This window comes from Melospiza melodia, chromosome 23, assembly GCF_035770615.1.
Source record: "Melospiza melodia melodia isolate bMelMel2 chromosome 23, bMelMel2.pri, whole genome shotgun sequence".
Taxonomy (NCBI): Eukaryota; Metazoa; Chordata; class Aves; order Passeriformes; family Passerellidae; genus Melospiza; species Melospiza melodia.
The window spans coordinates 12640225-12655989 of NC_086216.1; the positions used below are offsets into that span (position 1 = coordinate 12640225).

The 15765-nt window shown below is 62.6% G+C and overlaps 3 protein-coding genes across 3 annotated transcripts; all 3 read right to left on the minus strand.

The window, feature by feature from the left end:
* Positions 1-255: 255 nt before the first annotated feature.
* On the minus strand, positions 256-5098 carry LOC134428611 (histone H2A.V). Its single transcript, XM_063175444.1, has 5 exons — positions 4910-5098; positions 2174-2251; positions 1391-1504; positions 1190-1319; positions 256-574 (listed from the first exon to the last, which is right to left on the minus strand). The coding sequence occupies exons 1-5, from the start codon at positions 5096-5098 to the stop codon at positions 513-515; spliced, it is 573 nt and encodes a 190-aa protein (XP_063031514.1). The 3' UTR covers positions 256-512.
* Positions 5099-7145: 2047 nt separating this feature from the next.
* On the minus strand, positions 7146-12102 carry PURB (purine rich element binding protein B). The gene has a single exon (XM_063175438.1). It carries the CDS (start codon positions 12100-12102, stop codon positions 11098-11100), a length of 1005 nt encoding a protein of 334 aa, XP_063031508.1. The 3' UTR covers positions 7146-11097.
* Positions 12103-13395: 1293 nt separating this feature from the next.
* LOC134428614 (cytochrome c oxidase subunit 5B, mitochondrial) lies at positions 13396-14843 on the minus strand. The gene is made up of 4 exons (XM_063175447.1): positions 14735-14843; positions 14558-14631; positions 13978-14077; positions 13396-13670 (listed from the first exon to the last, which is right to left on the minus strand). The coding sequence occupies exons 1-4, from the start codon at positions 14826-14828 to the stop codon at positions 13558-13560; spliced, it is 381 nt and encodes a 126-aa protein (XP_063031517.1). The 5' UTR covers positions 14829-14843; the 3' UTR covers positions 13396-13557.
* Positions 14844-15765: the final 922 nt, after the last annotated feature.

Below are 15765 nucleotides of genomic sequence, written 5' to 3' on the forward strand. Positions count from 1 at the left end.
GGACACACAACACCACTCAGATGGGCGGGAGGGACACACAAACGCTCCTGTGTTAGGCCAGGACAGACAGACACCTCCATGGCTGGACAGACGGACAGAACCGGCCATGTGCTCCCGGGAGGCGGGGCCTTGCGACACGCCCCACCCACCGCATATTTGCATAGTGGGCGGTGCTTGTCCCTCTCCGGTACCGGGGAGGTCACGAAGCCCCCTCCGAAAGCCCCACTCCCCTCCCACCACTGGAGACAGTCTGGATTTTTGTAAAAAATGGTTTATGGGTTCCATTTTTGTATAAAACGCGGGGGCAGCCGAGCCACTCGCCCACCCCCAGCTGCCGCCCCACAGCCCGCGGTGTGTCCTACTCAGAATCTAAACCCATCCCAATGCTTCCTCTACAGTCAATCCTCTATGCTCTTCCCTTCAACTATTCCTTAAAAAAATCCCTCGTGTCCCCGAGATGTTCCTGTGCCCAGGTACAGTACAATGACGGGGGATCCGATGCCGCGCTCCCTCTACGCCGTTTTCTGCTGTCCCTTCTTTCCAATCAGAGACTTGTGGATGTGAGGAATGACACCTGCAGAGAGAGGGGAGGAGAAATCCTGTGAACCCACCTGCAGAGTTCCCAACAAACTCCAAAAAACCCTCAACTCCCCATTTTGTGAACGTCAAGCAGATCCCCCTCAGTGTGAATAAAGGGAAGCAGCGAGCCCAGGTGCTTATGCCAAATTCCTGTTAAATTCCCCTCCTTGCCCAAATCCTTGTCTGGTTTCCCCCATTCCCTCCATGCCCCAGTCCCTGTCCGGTTTCCCCCGTTCCCTCCCTCCCCAGTCCCTGTCTGGTTTCCCCCGTTCCCTCCCTGCCCCAGTCCCTGTCTGGTTTCCCCCGTTCCCTCCATGCCCCAGTCCCTGTCTGGTTTCCCCCATTCCCTCCTTGCCCCAGTCCCTGTCTGGTTTCCCCCATTCCCTCCTTGCCCCAGTCCCTGTCTGGTTTCCCCCATTCCCTCCTTGCCCCAGTCCCTGTCCGGTTTCCCCCATTCCCTCCTTGCCCCAGTCCCTGTCTGGTTTCCCCCATTCCCTCCTTGCCCCAGTCCCTGTCTGGTTTCCCCCGTTCCCTCCCTGCCCCAGTCCCTGTCCGGTTTCCCCCGTTCCCTCCTTGCCCCATATCCCCCCCAGCAGGGAGCCAGCCCCACCTCCTCCGGCGATGGTGGCTTTGATCAGCGAGTCGAGCTCCTCATCGCCGCGGATGGCCAGCTGCAGGTGCCGGGGCGTGATCCGCTTCACTTTGAGATCCTTGGACGCGTTCCCGGCCAGCTCCAGCACCTGCGGGAGGGCGGGAGTGGGTGGGAGTGCCGGGCAGGGGGCTGCAGGGCTGCACAGGGAGGGGGCCCTACCTCGGCCGTCAGGTACTCGAGGATGGCCGCGCTGTACACGGCTGCCGTGGCGCCCACGCGCCCGTGGCTGGTGGTCCGAGTCTTCAGGTGCCTGTGGATGCGGCCCACTGGGAACTGGGGGCAATTAGCAACCTCGTTAACGGCCACAGCCCCCACGGTGTGCATATTTACACCCTGCATGGCTGATGTGGGCTGCAACTCTCCAAACAGATCACTAGCCAATTTATTTATTACTAGTTAATAGCTACTATTAACATATGTTATAGTAACACATGATATGGTTATGATATATATTGACATATTATTATTATAATATATATTTATGATATATATGTATCTCATAAAATATAATTTACTAAAATGTATGTAAGTGTATATGTGTATATACGTTATATCTTGTATATATAAAATGGGATATAAGTTATACCTAAAATGTGTACATGAGTTATACCTTGTATAGCATAAAATAATTGTATTTTAATTATAATAATTATTAATTTAAAATATTTTAATGAAATATATAATAAAAATTATTAAAAAGTATATATTATATAATAATATATTTTACCACTTAATATTATAATATAAAATACTGTAATATGTAATATTATGATATAAATATTATAATGAATATAATAATATAGCACTTCTCCCAATTAATCCTCCCAGTCTCTGTGTCCCACCTGACAGCAAAACCCCCATGGCTCCATGCCCCTCCCAGTGCCAAACCCCCCTGTTTTTGCCCCAAATCAGAGGCGTGGGTGCCCAGCACCCTGAGCATACCTGCAGCCCGGCCCTCTGGGAGCGCGACACGGCCTTGGCCTTGGCCTTGCCGCTGTCCTTGCCCGCCTTGCCGCCAGCCTGCGGGAGAAAGGGGCCCGTTAATTAATCTAATCAGCCCCTGAATCCAAACAATCTCGTTAATTCTAAGCCAGAGGGACCCGCTGCAGGATAAGCTGGCAGCTCCCTGGCAACTCAGGGCTGCTCGAACCACGCGGATTCAAGGGGATAAACAAGGGAGGGTTTCAGGGTGCAGCAGCTGCTCCCTCACCCAGGCGCTCATCCTGCTGCCACCACTCCCACTATCTTCCAGAAAATGCCAAATGGGGGGGGAAACAGCCCAAAATCCCACTGTTCAGTTTTCTTCCAGTTGTGAGCCCAGTTTGTTTCCAGATTCGATTTCTCCCCACGCTGACACTGGGCAGGACACTGTTCCTGCACATGGGAACGTGAATCCTGTGGGATTTGGGGGTAATTCCCATCCTACTGCAGAGTGGGAAACCACCAGGAGCCCCAGAAATGGTGGCTTTAATGAAAACCACGTTGGGAGGGGTGGAAATGCCAAAGCCCAGAGTTTGGGAGTTGCTGAGTAACAAGGAAGAGAGAACGGGCTCTCCCATCCGCTGCCAGGAAATCCACAGATTTCAGGGACATGGGAAGCCCCTATGACATCATTAATCACTAATGAGAGCTGTTCCTAATGAAGGTGAGAGCTCTGGGTGACGCAGGAGAGCAGAGGGAGCTGCACCCTCCCCGTGGGAAAGACGTCAGCAACCCAAAATCTGCTCCAGGTAAACAAAATCAGGGGTGAGAATCCCCAAACACAAGTTTTCCAGCCCACAGAAAGACAAGGGAGCCTGTAAACACCCTGGATATTCACAATCCCTGTTTTTCTAGAACATACTGATCCCACAGTTCCCATCCCCTCTAAAAAGGAGGAATTTTGGCTCATGGTGAGGGAGCTGAAAGGATTCAGACACTCCAGAAGAGCAAGTGGAGCACGTTAATCCTTAAAAGAAGATGCTGGTTAACCTGGCAATGTCCAGGATCTGGACAGGTGGGAGTTAACACAAGGTTCAGTTCAAACACTGGAAAATAAATCAGTCACAAGGGGGCATTAATTAATCCCGAGGTGATTAAAGCAAGCAGAGGGGCGAGGCCATGGGGGACCCAGCAAATCCCCTCTGTAGGAGTTACTTTCATCAGGAGAAAACATTGCTGCATCAAGCTGCTGAACTCAAGGGGGGCGTTCTGGGGGTGGATTCGAGGGGTGGGAAGGGAGATCGATGGGAAAGGAAGGGGGAGGCAAGGGGGATTTGTGGATATTTCCTTGCTCCAGGAATAACAAGCAGCGTTGGGAAAAGCACTGCCTGTTCCCTCTGCGGGCTTTTATCAGACAGCTGTGAATTTCCCACTGCCCCAGCAGGTTTTCCAGCTCGGAGCCGCCTGCCTGAGACATTTTCTCAGTGGGGTTGACTACCAAGAGCAAGAACCCCGAGGTTTGTCCCGATGGGAAGCTCCCCCAGCCCAGGTGGCTCCTGCTCCCTATGGGAGATCACCCCACTCGTGCTGGGAGTGCGGGCTCCTGGATTCCTCCAAACCCAGGGGACAATCCCCAGCAATTCCCTCCTCACCCTCCACCTCGGGACAATCCCTGTGGCATCTCCATCCCTGCTCTCCACCACAGCCCCTCGCTGGGAGCACATTCCCGTGCTAAATCCTCCCTGGCTCTGACCCGCTAGCTTTTTCACGGCAGGCAAACTTGCCTTTTTTTTTTTTTCTTTTCTTATTGCTTTAAACAGGATAAAACCCCTGCAAGCAGCAATTTCTTATCTCGGGCCGCACATTCCCAGACATCCCCGAGCACAAGTTCTTGGCGGCAGCCGGAGTTGCATAACCCAACGGTGTTTCCATTACCGCGGAGGGACCGGGGCTCTCACCGCCGGCTCCGGAGCCCCCAGGGAACCCCCCGAGCCCACCTGTGGATCCGGAGAACCCCTCGAGCCCCCTGCGGACCCAGAGAGCCTCTCCCGTGGATCTCCGGAGAACGGCAGAACCCCCGCGGCTGCACAGACCCGCCGGAACCCGCCCGTGGAACCACGAGCGCTCCCGCTGACCCGCGGAACCCCCCCAGCGACCCTGCCGACCCACGGAACCCCGTAACCGGCATCCCCCTGCCCGCCCTGGCTGACAGCTCCACAGCCGGCTGCTGCCCCCGTTCTCCCTGCGGGACCACAGGACCGGGGCACCGGGCAGAACGAACCCCCGTTTCTCCCCCCGGGACCGGGCTGTTTCCCCGGGAAGCGGGCGGAGATGTGCCCGTGTAAACCCGGAGGAGGCACCGGGCGGCTGACAGAGCCAGCTTGGGCCCCTCGACCGACGTTTCCCTCACGACAACCTCTTCCTGCCGTCCAACCGCCTCACAACCGGCACAAACCGCGGCCGAGGAGACCCCGGCCGCCACCGCGCCGCTCTGACAGCGCGGGAGGGCACTGGCGGGGCCGGGCTTGGAGGGCAGCACAAACTCCCTGCCCGGAAACCAGGCGGCAGCGGGCACGGGGCACCGGGGCAGCGCCGGGCCGGACCCAAGGTCACGGACCGGGGCCCGGCCCCCTCCCCCCGCCCGGCCTGCGCTGACAGCGGCGCACATTGGCGGCCCCGCGGGACCCGGCTCTGCCCGGCCGCGCTGTCTTGGCCGGCCCCCCGAGTCCCGAGCCGCACCGCTGCCCCTGCCCTCACCATGGTACCGCCGCCGTCGTCCGAACCCCAAAGCCACCGCCGCGCCCGACCCGCCTCAGGAGCCGCCAGACAATGACCCGCCCGGGCGGGGGCGGCGGGCCGCGCCGCGTCTCCACCAATCACCGCCTCCCATACTAGTTTGAACATCCCGCGGTGCCCAATGGGCGAGCCGCTTCTTTTCTCGTCCATCGCTGGCTCCGCCCAGCGGCTCGTTTAACGGCTGTGTTGCCTTTGCACACGGCACGCAGCGGGGTGAGGGCGGGGCGCGCTCGCGTCGGTGACGTCACCGCCCGGCGAATAGCGATAACGACCGCCGCCATGAGAGGCGGGGTTATAATGATGGACAGCTCACCAAACCAACCGAAAGCGGGTGCTGTTTCCCGCCCATTCCATCGCTCCGCCCCCGGTCGTGTTTGTGTGAGGGAGCCGGGAGGGGGGGCCGGATCGTGAGGGGAGCGCGGGGGTTTGGCGGCTCCGGGGGCTTCGCTCTTCCGGCGCTGCTCGGGGCTGAGAGGGGACACCCGGGCCCGCCGGTGTCTCTGGAACAGTACACAAATAACTCCGCGCTGCCCTGTAGGATGAGTGAGGAGGGCAGCGGTCGTGAGGTAACACGGACCCCGCCGCCCCCGGGCCGGACTGGGGGCTGGGGCGGACCCTGAGAGGCCGGAGGGTCTGTCAGTGGTGACGGCGGTGTGGCCAAAAAAAAACAAAAAATCACGGCACTGTTTTGGGGGAAGAGGGCCCCTTTTCCGAGCAAACATGTCACAGCGAATAAAACCTCAGTTCCTCATGACGGGCCCCGTTCAGTGCCGAGTGGAACCTCACTGTGGGGCGAGCTGAGCTCGTAAATGGAACCGGGGATTCACCAGCGAGGGTCAGTGCCAGGGCAGCGGCTCGGACCTGGTGGACCCCACACAGGGGAGCCCCGTACAGCACAGCCCTGCCGGCCGGGCCTCAGCTTCCCTCCATAGCGGGCGGGGTAGAGAGCCGCGCACCGTGCCCGCTCCTCCTCTCACCGCCGGGGGGCTCCGGTCCCCTCACCCCGCTCCGCCCGGGGGAGGCGGCACCTGTTCCTGCTCCCCCCGGCTGTCCCGGTGCCAGTTTCCCTGCACTGGGCACTGCCGAGGCGGCCCGCGCCCCTCGCTGCAGCTGCCGGGGGGCTCAGGGTGCGCCCACCCCTCATGCCGCAGCTGCCTCCGCACCCCGGGAGCGCCGCACCTGCCCCGGGGCGCAGCAACTGCCGCGGGCTGCGCCCCCCCGGGCTCCATCCAGGGCCCCCCGGCTGTCCCCGGGGCCCCTCCAGCTGTCCCCAGCTCCCCCGATCCCCGGGGCCAGCCGGGGGGGCCGCAGCAGCTGCGGGGTGCGGTGGGGCCGGGGATGGGGCCGGAGGAGCCGCTCCCCGGCCGCGGGGGTACGCGGGGCGCGGGCTCGGCACGGGGAAGAGCCGCGGGGCGGGCGGGGGTCGCGGCGGGCCCCGGTGGCGGTGACAGCGATGGCGGTGACGGCGGCTCATGCGCAGGCGGTCCCCGCGTGTCCTCAGATGAGCCCGAGCCCGCAGGGAGCCGCAGCGCGGGGGGCGGGGGCTGCGGCAGCGCCGGCCGGTGGGGACGCGGCACGGGCACGGCGGGGACACGGCACGGCGCCCCGGGCACGGCTCTGTGATGGCACGGCCGTGGGACGGCACACGCACCTGACACGCGGCACGCAGGCGTGTGCGTGGCACGCAAGGCTTTCGCATCTGTGCACACACACCTGCCTGAGCCATGGCACACACACCGCACACAGGCCGCGCCAAACCCTGCCAGCCTTACACCCGCACACAGCAGGCAGCCATGTGATGGCACAAATGGCTTACACACACTTTACACACACCCTCCCACAGCAGGCAGCCACGTGATGGCACAATGCCGTATACTCACTTTACACACACCTTACACACGGAGCCGTGTGCTGGCACGCACACCTCACACACACCCACACACACGTTATGCTGCGCACACACCATGAGCTGTGACACACCATGCCTACGCCACGCCAAGCCTCCTCCCTCCCCACCGTGCTGGTCCCCAGCTCCCCTGAGTGAGGCGATCCCCTCAGAACACCCCAGGTTCCGTCTGTGGGGGGCATCCTGCGTGTCCCTGCAATGCCACAGGGTGACCACCCCACCCCTCACCACCAGCTCCACCCTGCAGGGCCCACCACGGCACCCCCAAGGAGCAAGTCGGGCCCGGGCTGGTTTTCATTCACTTTTCCGCATACTTTATTTGTTACAAACATACAATTCTTTAAATATAGACTGTAAAACTCCATTTGCAAAAATCTGCTACGTCAGGAGTGCTCGGAGCAGGAGGAGTTCGTCGCGTCGGCCTCGTCTGCGCTAGTGGTAACACCCAGGACCTGCCTCCGGCCCCCGGAGCCGCCCCGCCGGCCGCAGGGAAGGGACACGGGGGCCCCGGCCCCCCCGGCCGCCTAAAGTGCAGGTTTGCTTTAGTTTTTGTTTTTCTTTCATTAAAAAAATAACAGGAATAAAACTTTCTTTTTTTTTCTCTTTTCGGCAAAGGGACGTCATGGCGAGCGCTCGGGGAGGGAGGCGGCGCTCCCGGGATCTGCTGCTCCGAGGAGGATCCGCTGCTCGGAGGAGGATCCAACATTCACGGGATCCAGTTCTCAGGGGATCCAACTCTCCGAGGAGGATCTGCTGCTTGGAGAAGACCCCAGCTCGAAGAGGAGGGTCTAGTGTTTGGAGGATCCAAATCTCAGAGGATCGAGCTTGGAGGAGGATCTAGCACTCAGAGAAGGATCTGGTGCTGAGAGGATCCAGCTCCTGGAGGATCCAGTTCTTGAAGGATCCAGCTCTCGAAGGAGGATCGGGCACTCAGAGGATCCAGCTTTCGGAGGATGCCATTCTTGGAGGACCCCGCTGTCAGCGAACCCAGCTCTGGGAGTGCGTGGCTCTTGGAGGAGGATGCAGCGCTCTCCCCACCAATGCTGTCCCAGCCCGTGGCTGGGCTGCCCCGTGTCTGGAGCCGCTCTCACCGCTGCTCCGAGGCCCGAGCCCCGGCTGGGATGGGGCTGCAGGCCGTGCCGTGCCGTGCTCCTCCCCGGCCGTCCCGCCCGCATCTGGCTGCTCCCGCCAACGCCCAACCCCGGCAACGCTGGCTCTACCGGCTCCGCGAGGATGAGGAGGGCGAGGAGGGCGAGGGCCTCGCCCTGCAGGAACAGCTGGGAGCATCCACGGAGCCCACACTGGGAATACCTGCTGAGCTCCCTGGTGCACCACCCTGCCTACCCCCAGTGCTCCCTCAGCTGCTCTTTTAAAATCTTTTCCAGTTTTTTTGCGACTTTTTTTCCACATTTTGCTTTTTTTATGAGAGGCCAGTGAGGGTCTGGGTTGGTTTTGTCACCAACATGAGGAGCCATGGCGTGGCCCCCCAAACCAGCCCCCACTGCTCCCAAATCGCCTGGAAACACGGCAGGAGAATCCAAATTTTCTTTTGTATTTTTTAGGGCAAAAAGAACGGAAGCTGTTTGAACTTGCCCTGGAAGCACCACCCGCTCCAGACCCAGCCATTTGGGGTATTTTCCAGTGGGTTTTGGGGCGCTGTACAAGACTTCCAATATTCTGTCTGTACAGCCATCATCGCGTTCTCCATCAGCCCCTCTGGGGCAGCAAAGCTGGAAGTACCAGGAATTCGGGATATTTTCCCCCCTATTTGTGGTTTAAAAATAAAAATTAAAAAAAGAGAAAAAAGCAATTTGCCCATTTTCTACAGAATTCAACCCAAAACCCAACCGAATCTGAGCTATGTACACACAGCCATGTCTATACACACAGAGATGGGAAGGGGGTCAGGGGAGATGCCGGCGTTGTCCCGCTTTCCTGGGAAACTCCCAACGCCTCCTGGGGGGCTCCAAGAGAAAAAATAACCCAAAACTGCCCCCCAAGATCCCCGCCCCCATGGCCGCTCCCCTCGCTCCAGCTGGCACCTCAAATCCCCTTTTTCCCCTATTTTATCTCGTTTTGGCTGTTTTTCTCCGCTGTCTTCCCCCGACGTGCTCTGCTCTTCCCACCCAAATGGAGCTGTGGGAGGTTGTGTCCATGGATCCAGCGCTTCTCTGGCCAGGAAAGGCTCCCTGGGCCAACGCCGGGAGCTGCTTTTTTGGGTTTATTACTGGATTTAGGTGGTTTTGCCTTGCTTTTTTTTTCCTCTTCCACGTATTTCTAGCCAGCTCCTCAGAGCTGGGCCGGGCCAGCAGCAATTCCGCCGCTCTCCCAGAGTAGAAATAAGGCCAAATCACCGCAATTCAGCCAAAAGAAAGAAACCCAAAGGAATATATATATATTTTTATATATATATATATATATATATATATATCTCATCCTCTTCAAAAATAAAAGGAGAGGTCCCGCGGCTGGACGCCGGTGAGTCCCGCGGAGCTGGGAGCGTTCTTCCCCCCAAATCCGTCGTCGCCGTCGTGGTTTATGGATTTTTCTCCGTGGCAAAGAACACAGGACCAGGAGGATGGGTGGATACAGCAGGAATTCACCGGAAAGAGCTGCCTGAGGGTACAAAATACAGTACAGGACACATCGGCCATCGAGGAAGGACTATTGCTCCCGAGTGAGTGAGTGAGGGATCCAGGTCCTTTGCGACGGAGAAGGCTTAAAAACGGGATAAACGGAAGAAATTCGCTTTAAAAATCCCTTTAAAAAGAGCGACGGCGGCGGGACCGGCGGGAGCAGCGGGATGGGGCCAGGGGCCGGCCGGCCGGACGGATGGACAGCGGCGTGGGGGCTCCCCAGGGCTCTGCGGCCGTTCCTCACTTCCCAATAAATATGGAGAGAGGGAGATGCCAGATCCGTGGTAATAAATTAAGGAGGCAGCTGATTGGGCTCCCAAAAATGGATTAAAAGGAGAAAAAAAAAAAAGAAAAGTCCTACAAGTGGTGAAACCGTTGGAGAAGAAGAGGCAAAACTTTGGAATGAGAGCGATGGAGTTCAGAGTTATGGGAAAACGGGGTGAAAAACCGGAATTCTGTACAGGGCAGGACTGAGCCGAGGGAGTGAAAAAGAATTAAAAAAAAAAAGACTATTTGAGAGTGGAAAAATGTGTTTAATAGGAGGTGGCTGGAGGGACCAGGCGGCGCCAGGGCCGGGCCCAGGGGGGCAAAAAAAGACAAAAGGAGGCAAAAAATAACAATAAACCTCCAAAATCCACCCCCAAGGTGCCGGGGCCGGGCGTGGCCACGGATTTGGGGCCGGAAAATCCAATTTGGGTGAAGCCAAGGGGCGGATTCCGGCGGGTCCTGGTGAAACGGGGCCGGAGGCGCCTTATTTGGAGAGAAGGGGAAGATGGTTCGCCCCGTCGAGTTTTTCCTTGTGCTTTGTGCCGGCGCCTCCCCCTTCCCGGCGGGAAACGGGGAGGGGGGGAAAAACGGTCAGAAATCGGCAAAACCGAGGAAATCTTCCCTAATGGCCAGGGAGCCGCCAGCTCGGGGCGGGTTCCAGTTCGGGCGCCTGGAGTTTGCATCCCGAAAAAAAAACCCAAAAAACCAAAAAAACCAAAAAGAACCTCCCCCCACCCAAAAAAAAAAAAAAAAAAAAAAAAAAAGGTGGAAAGAGGAGGAAAGGGAAAAGAAAAAAAAAAAAAGGAAAATGAAGGGAAAATCACAAGCCGAGGGAACGGCCGTTGGTCCAAGGTGCCTCCGCTGCCCCCCCGCCCCCGGCGCTGCCGCCGCCGCTCGGCTCCGGGGCCCTCGCGTGCTGGTTTAGATGGGGGGGGCACCGGGAGGGGAGGGGGCTGCGGGTGACCCCCTGCTCCCCCAAAGCAGCGAGTCCTGGGGTCCGGGGGGCCCCTGGTGGGAGCCGGGGAGGGGCCGGGGGGGCCGCGGCACGGTCGGGCAGGTTTCTCTCTCTCCGGTGGCGGCAGGAGGGGGGGCTCGGGGGCCTGTGGACCCCCGCGCCCCACCGCTGCTGGGGGGGGGCTCGGGGACCCCTTCGTCCCGTTGCTGGGAGCGGGGACCCGGGGGGTTTGGGGACCCCTTCACCCCGTCACTGGGAGGGGGAAGGGGGGCTCCGGGACCCCTCTGCCCCGTCGCTGGGAGGGGGGATCGGGGACCCGCTCGCCCCGGGGCTCGGGGGGGATGGTGGGGGGCCGGCGTCGGGGTCGAGGGCTGGGGGGATCGGCTCAGTCGTCGTCCACGTCGTCGCCGTCGGAGTCGTCACCGGCGCCGCTGCCGCTGCCGGGCCCCGGCGGGCCGGCGCGCCGGTCGTAGAGCTTGTCCCGCTGGCGCTCCTGGATGTCGCGCATCTCCTCGGCGTAGCGGCAGAAGGCGCCGCCGAACTTGGCCCAGGCCTTGTAGGGGACGGTGATGGCGTTGCGGTAGGACGGCTTCACCTCGCTGACCCGCAGGAACACCCCGTACTTGTTGCAGCCCACATCGAAGAAGAAGCGCTTGGAGTCCACGGTGATGGACGTGCCCTCGGGCAGCTCCCCGTAGAGCCCCCCGCCGCCCGGGCCGCCGCCGCCGGGGCCGCCCAGCTCGTCCTCCTCGCCGCCGTAGTCGTCGATGAGCTTGGCCAGGGCGTCGCGGAACTCGATGAGGCCCTGGGCGGGCAGCGCGATGGTCTGGCCGCTCTGCAGCCCGGGGGGGCCTCCCGCGAACCCCCCCGGGCCGCCGGGGCCGCGGTTCACGGTCTGGCGGATGCGCAGGAAGCGCCCGCGCTGGTTCTCCTTCAGGTCCAGGTAGTACTTGCGGTTCTCCCGCACCAGGAACTCGCTCTTGAGGGCGCGGCGGGGCCCGGCGCCGTCCTCGCCCGGCGGCCCCGCGGCCTGGGCCAGCTGCTCGGGGCTGGACGGGCCCAGCTGCGCGTAGTGCTCGATGAAGTCGCCCAGGTAGTCGCGGAACTCGGCGGCCACGGCCATGGAGAGCGTGAGGCGGCTCTTGGAGCCGCCCGCGCCCACCTCGGCGATCTTGAGGAAGCGGCCCTTGGCGTTCTGCTTCACGTCCAGGTAGAAGCGCTTGTTCTGGATGTCCAGCCGCTTGGACGCCAGCTCCTGCGTCTCCTGCTCGGGGCCGGCCGCGCCGCCGCCGCCGGGCCCCGCGGCCGGGCCGGCCCCCCCCGCCCCGCCGCGGGCGGTCCCGAACCCGCCGCCGCCGCCGCGCTCGCTGCCGCTGTCCCCGTCCGCCATCTTGTCCGCCCGCCCCGCGCGCCGCCCGCTTCCGGCCCCGCTGCGACACCGCTGACGTCACCGCCGCACCGCCGCCGTCACGTGCGCCAGGGGCCCCGCCCGCCGCGTCCCCGCGCGCCCCCGGCGAAGCTCCGCCCCCTCTCTAGGCCCCGCCCCGAAGCCCCCTCCCCACCCATTCATTCCATCGCTCCGAGTCCCGCCCCCAGCTGTCAGTCACCGCGGCCACGCCTCCCATTGGTGGCGGGGCCCGGGTCCCGCCCCGTCGCCCCCTCCCCTCAATTGAGTGCAGCGTTCTGCTGACCGGCTGTCAATCACGGCCACCGCTCGCTCCTATTGGTCAACGCAGTCCAGGGCCCCGCCCCATCGGCTGTCAGTCATGGGCAGTGGCACCTCTTATTGGTCCGTGAAGCCCCGCCCCCGCCCCAGCTCCTCCTTTCATTGAGCGCAGATTTCCACCCTCCCCTGCTGTCAATCACGGCCTCCTGCTGCCCCCATTGGCCCGTGGTGTCCAAAGCCCCACCCTCACCTGTCTCTCACTGTTAGCTCAGCTCCCATTGGCCAGCGAGGCAGACAGCTCCGCCCCCTCCGGCCAGTGATGCATGATGTCATGGCCAGTCAGCGTGACATCACTGATGACATCATGGCTGGTCAGCGGCTCTGTGGCCACACTTTGGACGGGCAAACTCCAAAGTCTGCCCCGAGACGGGCCTGGAGGGCAGAACCCACCAGAACCTCCCGGAACCCCCCAGAACATTCTGGAACTCCCCAGAACTCACCCTGACCCCAGGCTGGGAGGAACTGCCCAAGGGGAGTCCTCGAGTCCCAGCCGTGGCCACCCCTAAGGGACACCCTGGGACCACACAGGGTCTCTGGGGATCACCTGGGAACCTTCAGGGACCTCCTGAGGTCCTGTGGTCCTTCCCCAGGAGACGCAGCCACCGGCGCCGCGCTGGACGGGAACCCTGGGACCCTCCTGGGTGACACCCATGGGACAGGCCAGCGCACGCCCGAGGGGATAAACGGCCCTGGGGGTCCCCTGTGTGTGTGGGAGGGGGTGGTGATCTGTCCAGGAGACTGTGGGGCCCCCAGGAGGCTCTGGGACCCCCTCAGTGCTCAGGGATCCCAAAGGGGACAAAGCCACCACAGGACCCACTCAGTGTCCCACCCCCAGCCCCAGGGATGAGGGACAATAATATGGGGTCCCCTCACCCCAAATTCTGCCCAAGGTCCCCCTCAGACCCCCCTGTCCCCTCCCTACCCACGGTGACACCCCCAGCACAGACACAGCCAGGCTCTCCACACAAACTCTTTATGGGGGGAACTGGGGGGTCCAACAGAGCCCCAGGAGGGGAGGGAGGGGGGCCCCAGCCCCTCGGCGGGGCAGCTCAGTTTGGGGGGATTTGGGGGTCCCCCAGCCCTCAGAGGGGCAGCAGTGTGGGGGGATTTGGGGGCCCCTCAGTGGGGCAGGTCGTGGGGGATCAGTTTGTAGTGGGCGCCGCAGGAGGGGCAGCGCTGGGGCTCGCCCTTGTGCAGCCAGAACCAAACCACGTAGCTGTTGTCCTCCTCACCTGGGGGGACAGGGACAGCGTGGGACACACGGACAGGGACAGGGGGACGGGGACAGCGTGGGACGGAGCACAAGGACAGAAGGGGACGGACAAATGGACAAGGGACAGGAATGGACACACAGACACCGTGGACAGGCATGGGTGGGAGGATGGACACACAGACAGGAAAGGGACAGATACAGGGATGGAGGAACACATGGACAGTGAAAGGACAAACACATGGACGCGGGGACAGACGGACACGGGGACCGTCAGATGCACGGACACAGGGATGCACGGACACACGGACAGGGCCGGGAGCACTCACAGACGCAGCCCACGATGCGCTTGCTGGACACGGAGGGCACGAGGTTGGGATCCTGCTTGGTGCCCGCGTAGCGCTTGGGCCGGAACATGCTGTACGGGTCCTGGAGGGCGCCCCGGGCTCTGAGACCCCCAGAACCAGCCCAGAACCCCCCGAGGGCAGCCTGGCCCCGCGAACCCCAAACCTGGCATCCCCAGCTCCACCCGAGAGCCCCTGTGCCTGAGAGACCCCCACCTCTGAGCCCCCAGACCCTGCAGCCCTCCAAGGGCACCAACACTGGAATACGCCCCCCCAGATGAGCCCCCCACCCTCCAAACCCCAGGGACCCCCAGATCTCCTCACCCCCGATCCCTCTGACTCCGCCCCCGCCAAGGGCACGGGAACCCTGAAATAACCCGACCCCCGCCACCCCCGAACCCCCGCAGAACACCGTGAGGCTGCCCCTGACACCCATCCGCCAATCTCTGCCCCTCCAAGGGCAGCCGAACCCCGAAACCGCCCCGGAGCCCCCCGGCATCCCTCGGGCCACCCCCGCCCTCCGGCTGACCCCGGCCCCAGACCTACCGCGCTCCCCGGCACTCACCAGCCCCTTGTTCGTGGCCTCCATCACCTTCCGCTCCAGGCCGGTCGCCTGCTCCTCATCGCTGGCCAGGTTCCCTGCGGGGCTCCGTTACACCGGGCTGCACACACACACCCCATCCCGCCCCGCTCCCCCCGCCGTGCCCCCCGCCGCACCCCCCGCTCCCCCGTCCCCACTCACCGGGCACGCCGAGCTGGCGGGCGGGCGCGGCGCGGGCCGAGGCCGCGGGCAGGAGCCGCAGGGCCGCGCTCACCCGCAGTAACCTTGAGGCCATGGCGGCGAGACTGGCGGCACTTCCGGCACGGGCGGAAGCGGAAGTGACGTTAGGCGGGACGGCGGGAACGCCAGATGTAGCGGAGCGGCAGCACCGGAGCCACGCCCACAAACACGGAGCCCCGCCCCTTGCGGGAGACCCCGCCCATGCACCACGCCCATGTGAATGGCTCCGCCCCTGTGGTGGCCCCGCCCCTATGTGCCACGCCCTGATGCGGCCCCGCCCCTGCGTGTGGCCCCGCCCCCAGAGCGTGTCCGGGGGTCCCGAGAGGCGGGGCTGAGAATTGGGATGGGACAGGGACACCCCGAGGGGACAGGGACACTCTGGGGGGACAGGGACACTGTGGGGACGGGGCCACCCCGAGGGGACACAGGGACACTGTGGGGACAGGGACACCCCGAGGGACACAGGGACACTGTGGGGACAGGGCCACCCCGAGGGGACAGGGACACTGTGGGGGGACAGGGACACCCCGAGGGGACAGGGACACTGTGGGGACGGGGACACCCCGAGGGGACAGGGACACTCTGGGGGGACAGGGACACCGTGGGGACAGGGACACCCCGAGGGGACAGGGACACTGTGGGGACAGGGACACCCCGAGGGGACAGGGACACCCCGAGGGGACAGGGACACTCTGGGGACAGGGACACTCTGGGGACGGGGACAGGGACACTGTGGGGACAGGGACACTGTGGGGACAGGGACACCCCGAGGGACACAGGGACACTGTGGGGACAGGGCCACCCCGAGGGGACAGGGACACTGTGGGGACGGGGACACCCCGAGGGGACAGGGACACCCCGAGGGGACAGGGACACTCTGGGGACAGGGACACTGTGGGGACGGGGACAGGGACACTGTGGGGACAGGGACACCCCGAGGGACACAGGGACACTGTGGGGACGGGGACACTCTGGGGACAGGGCCACTGTGG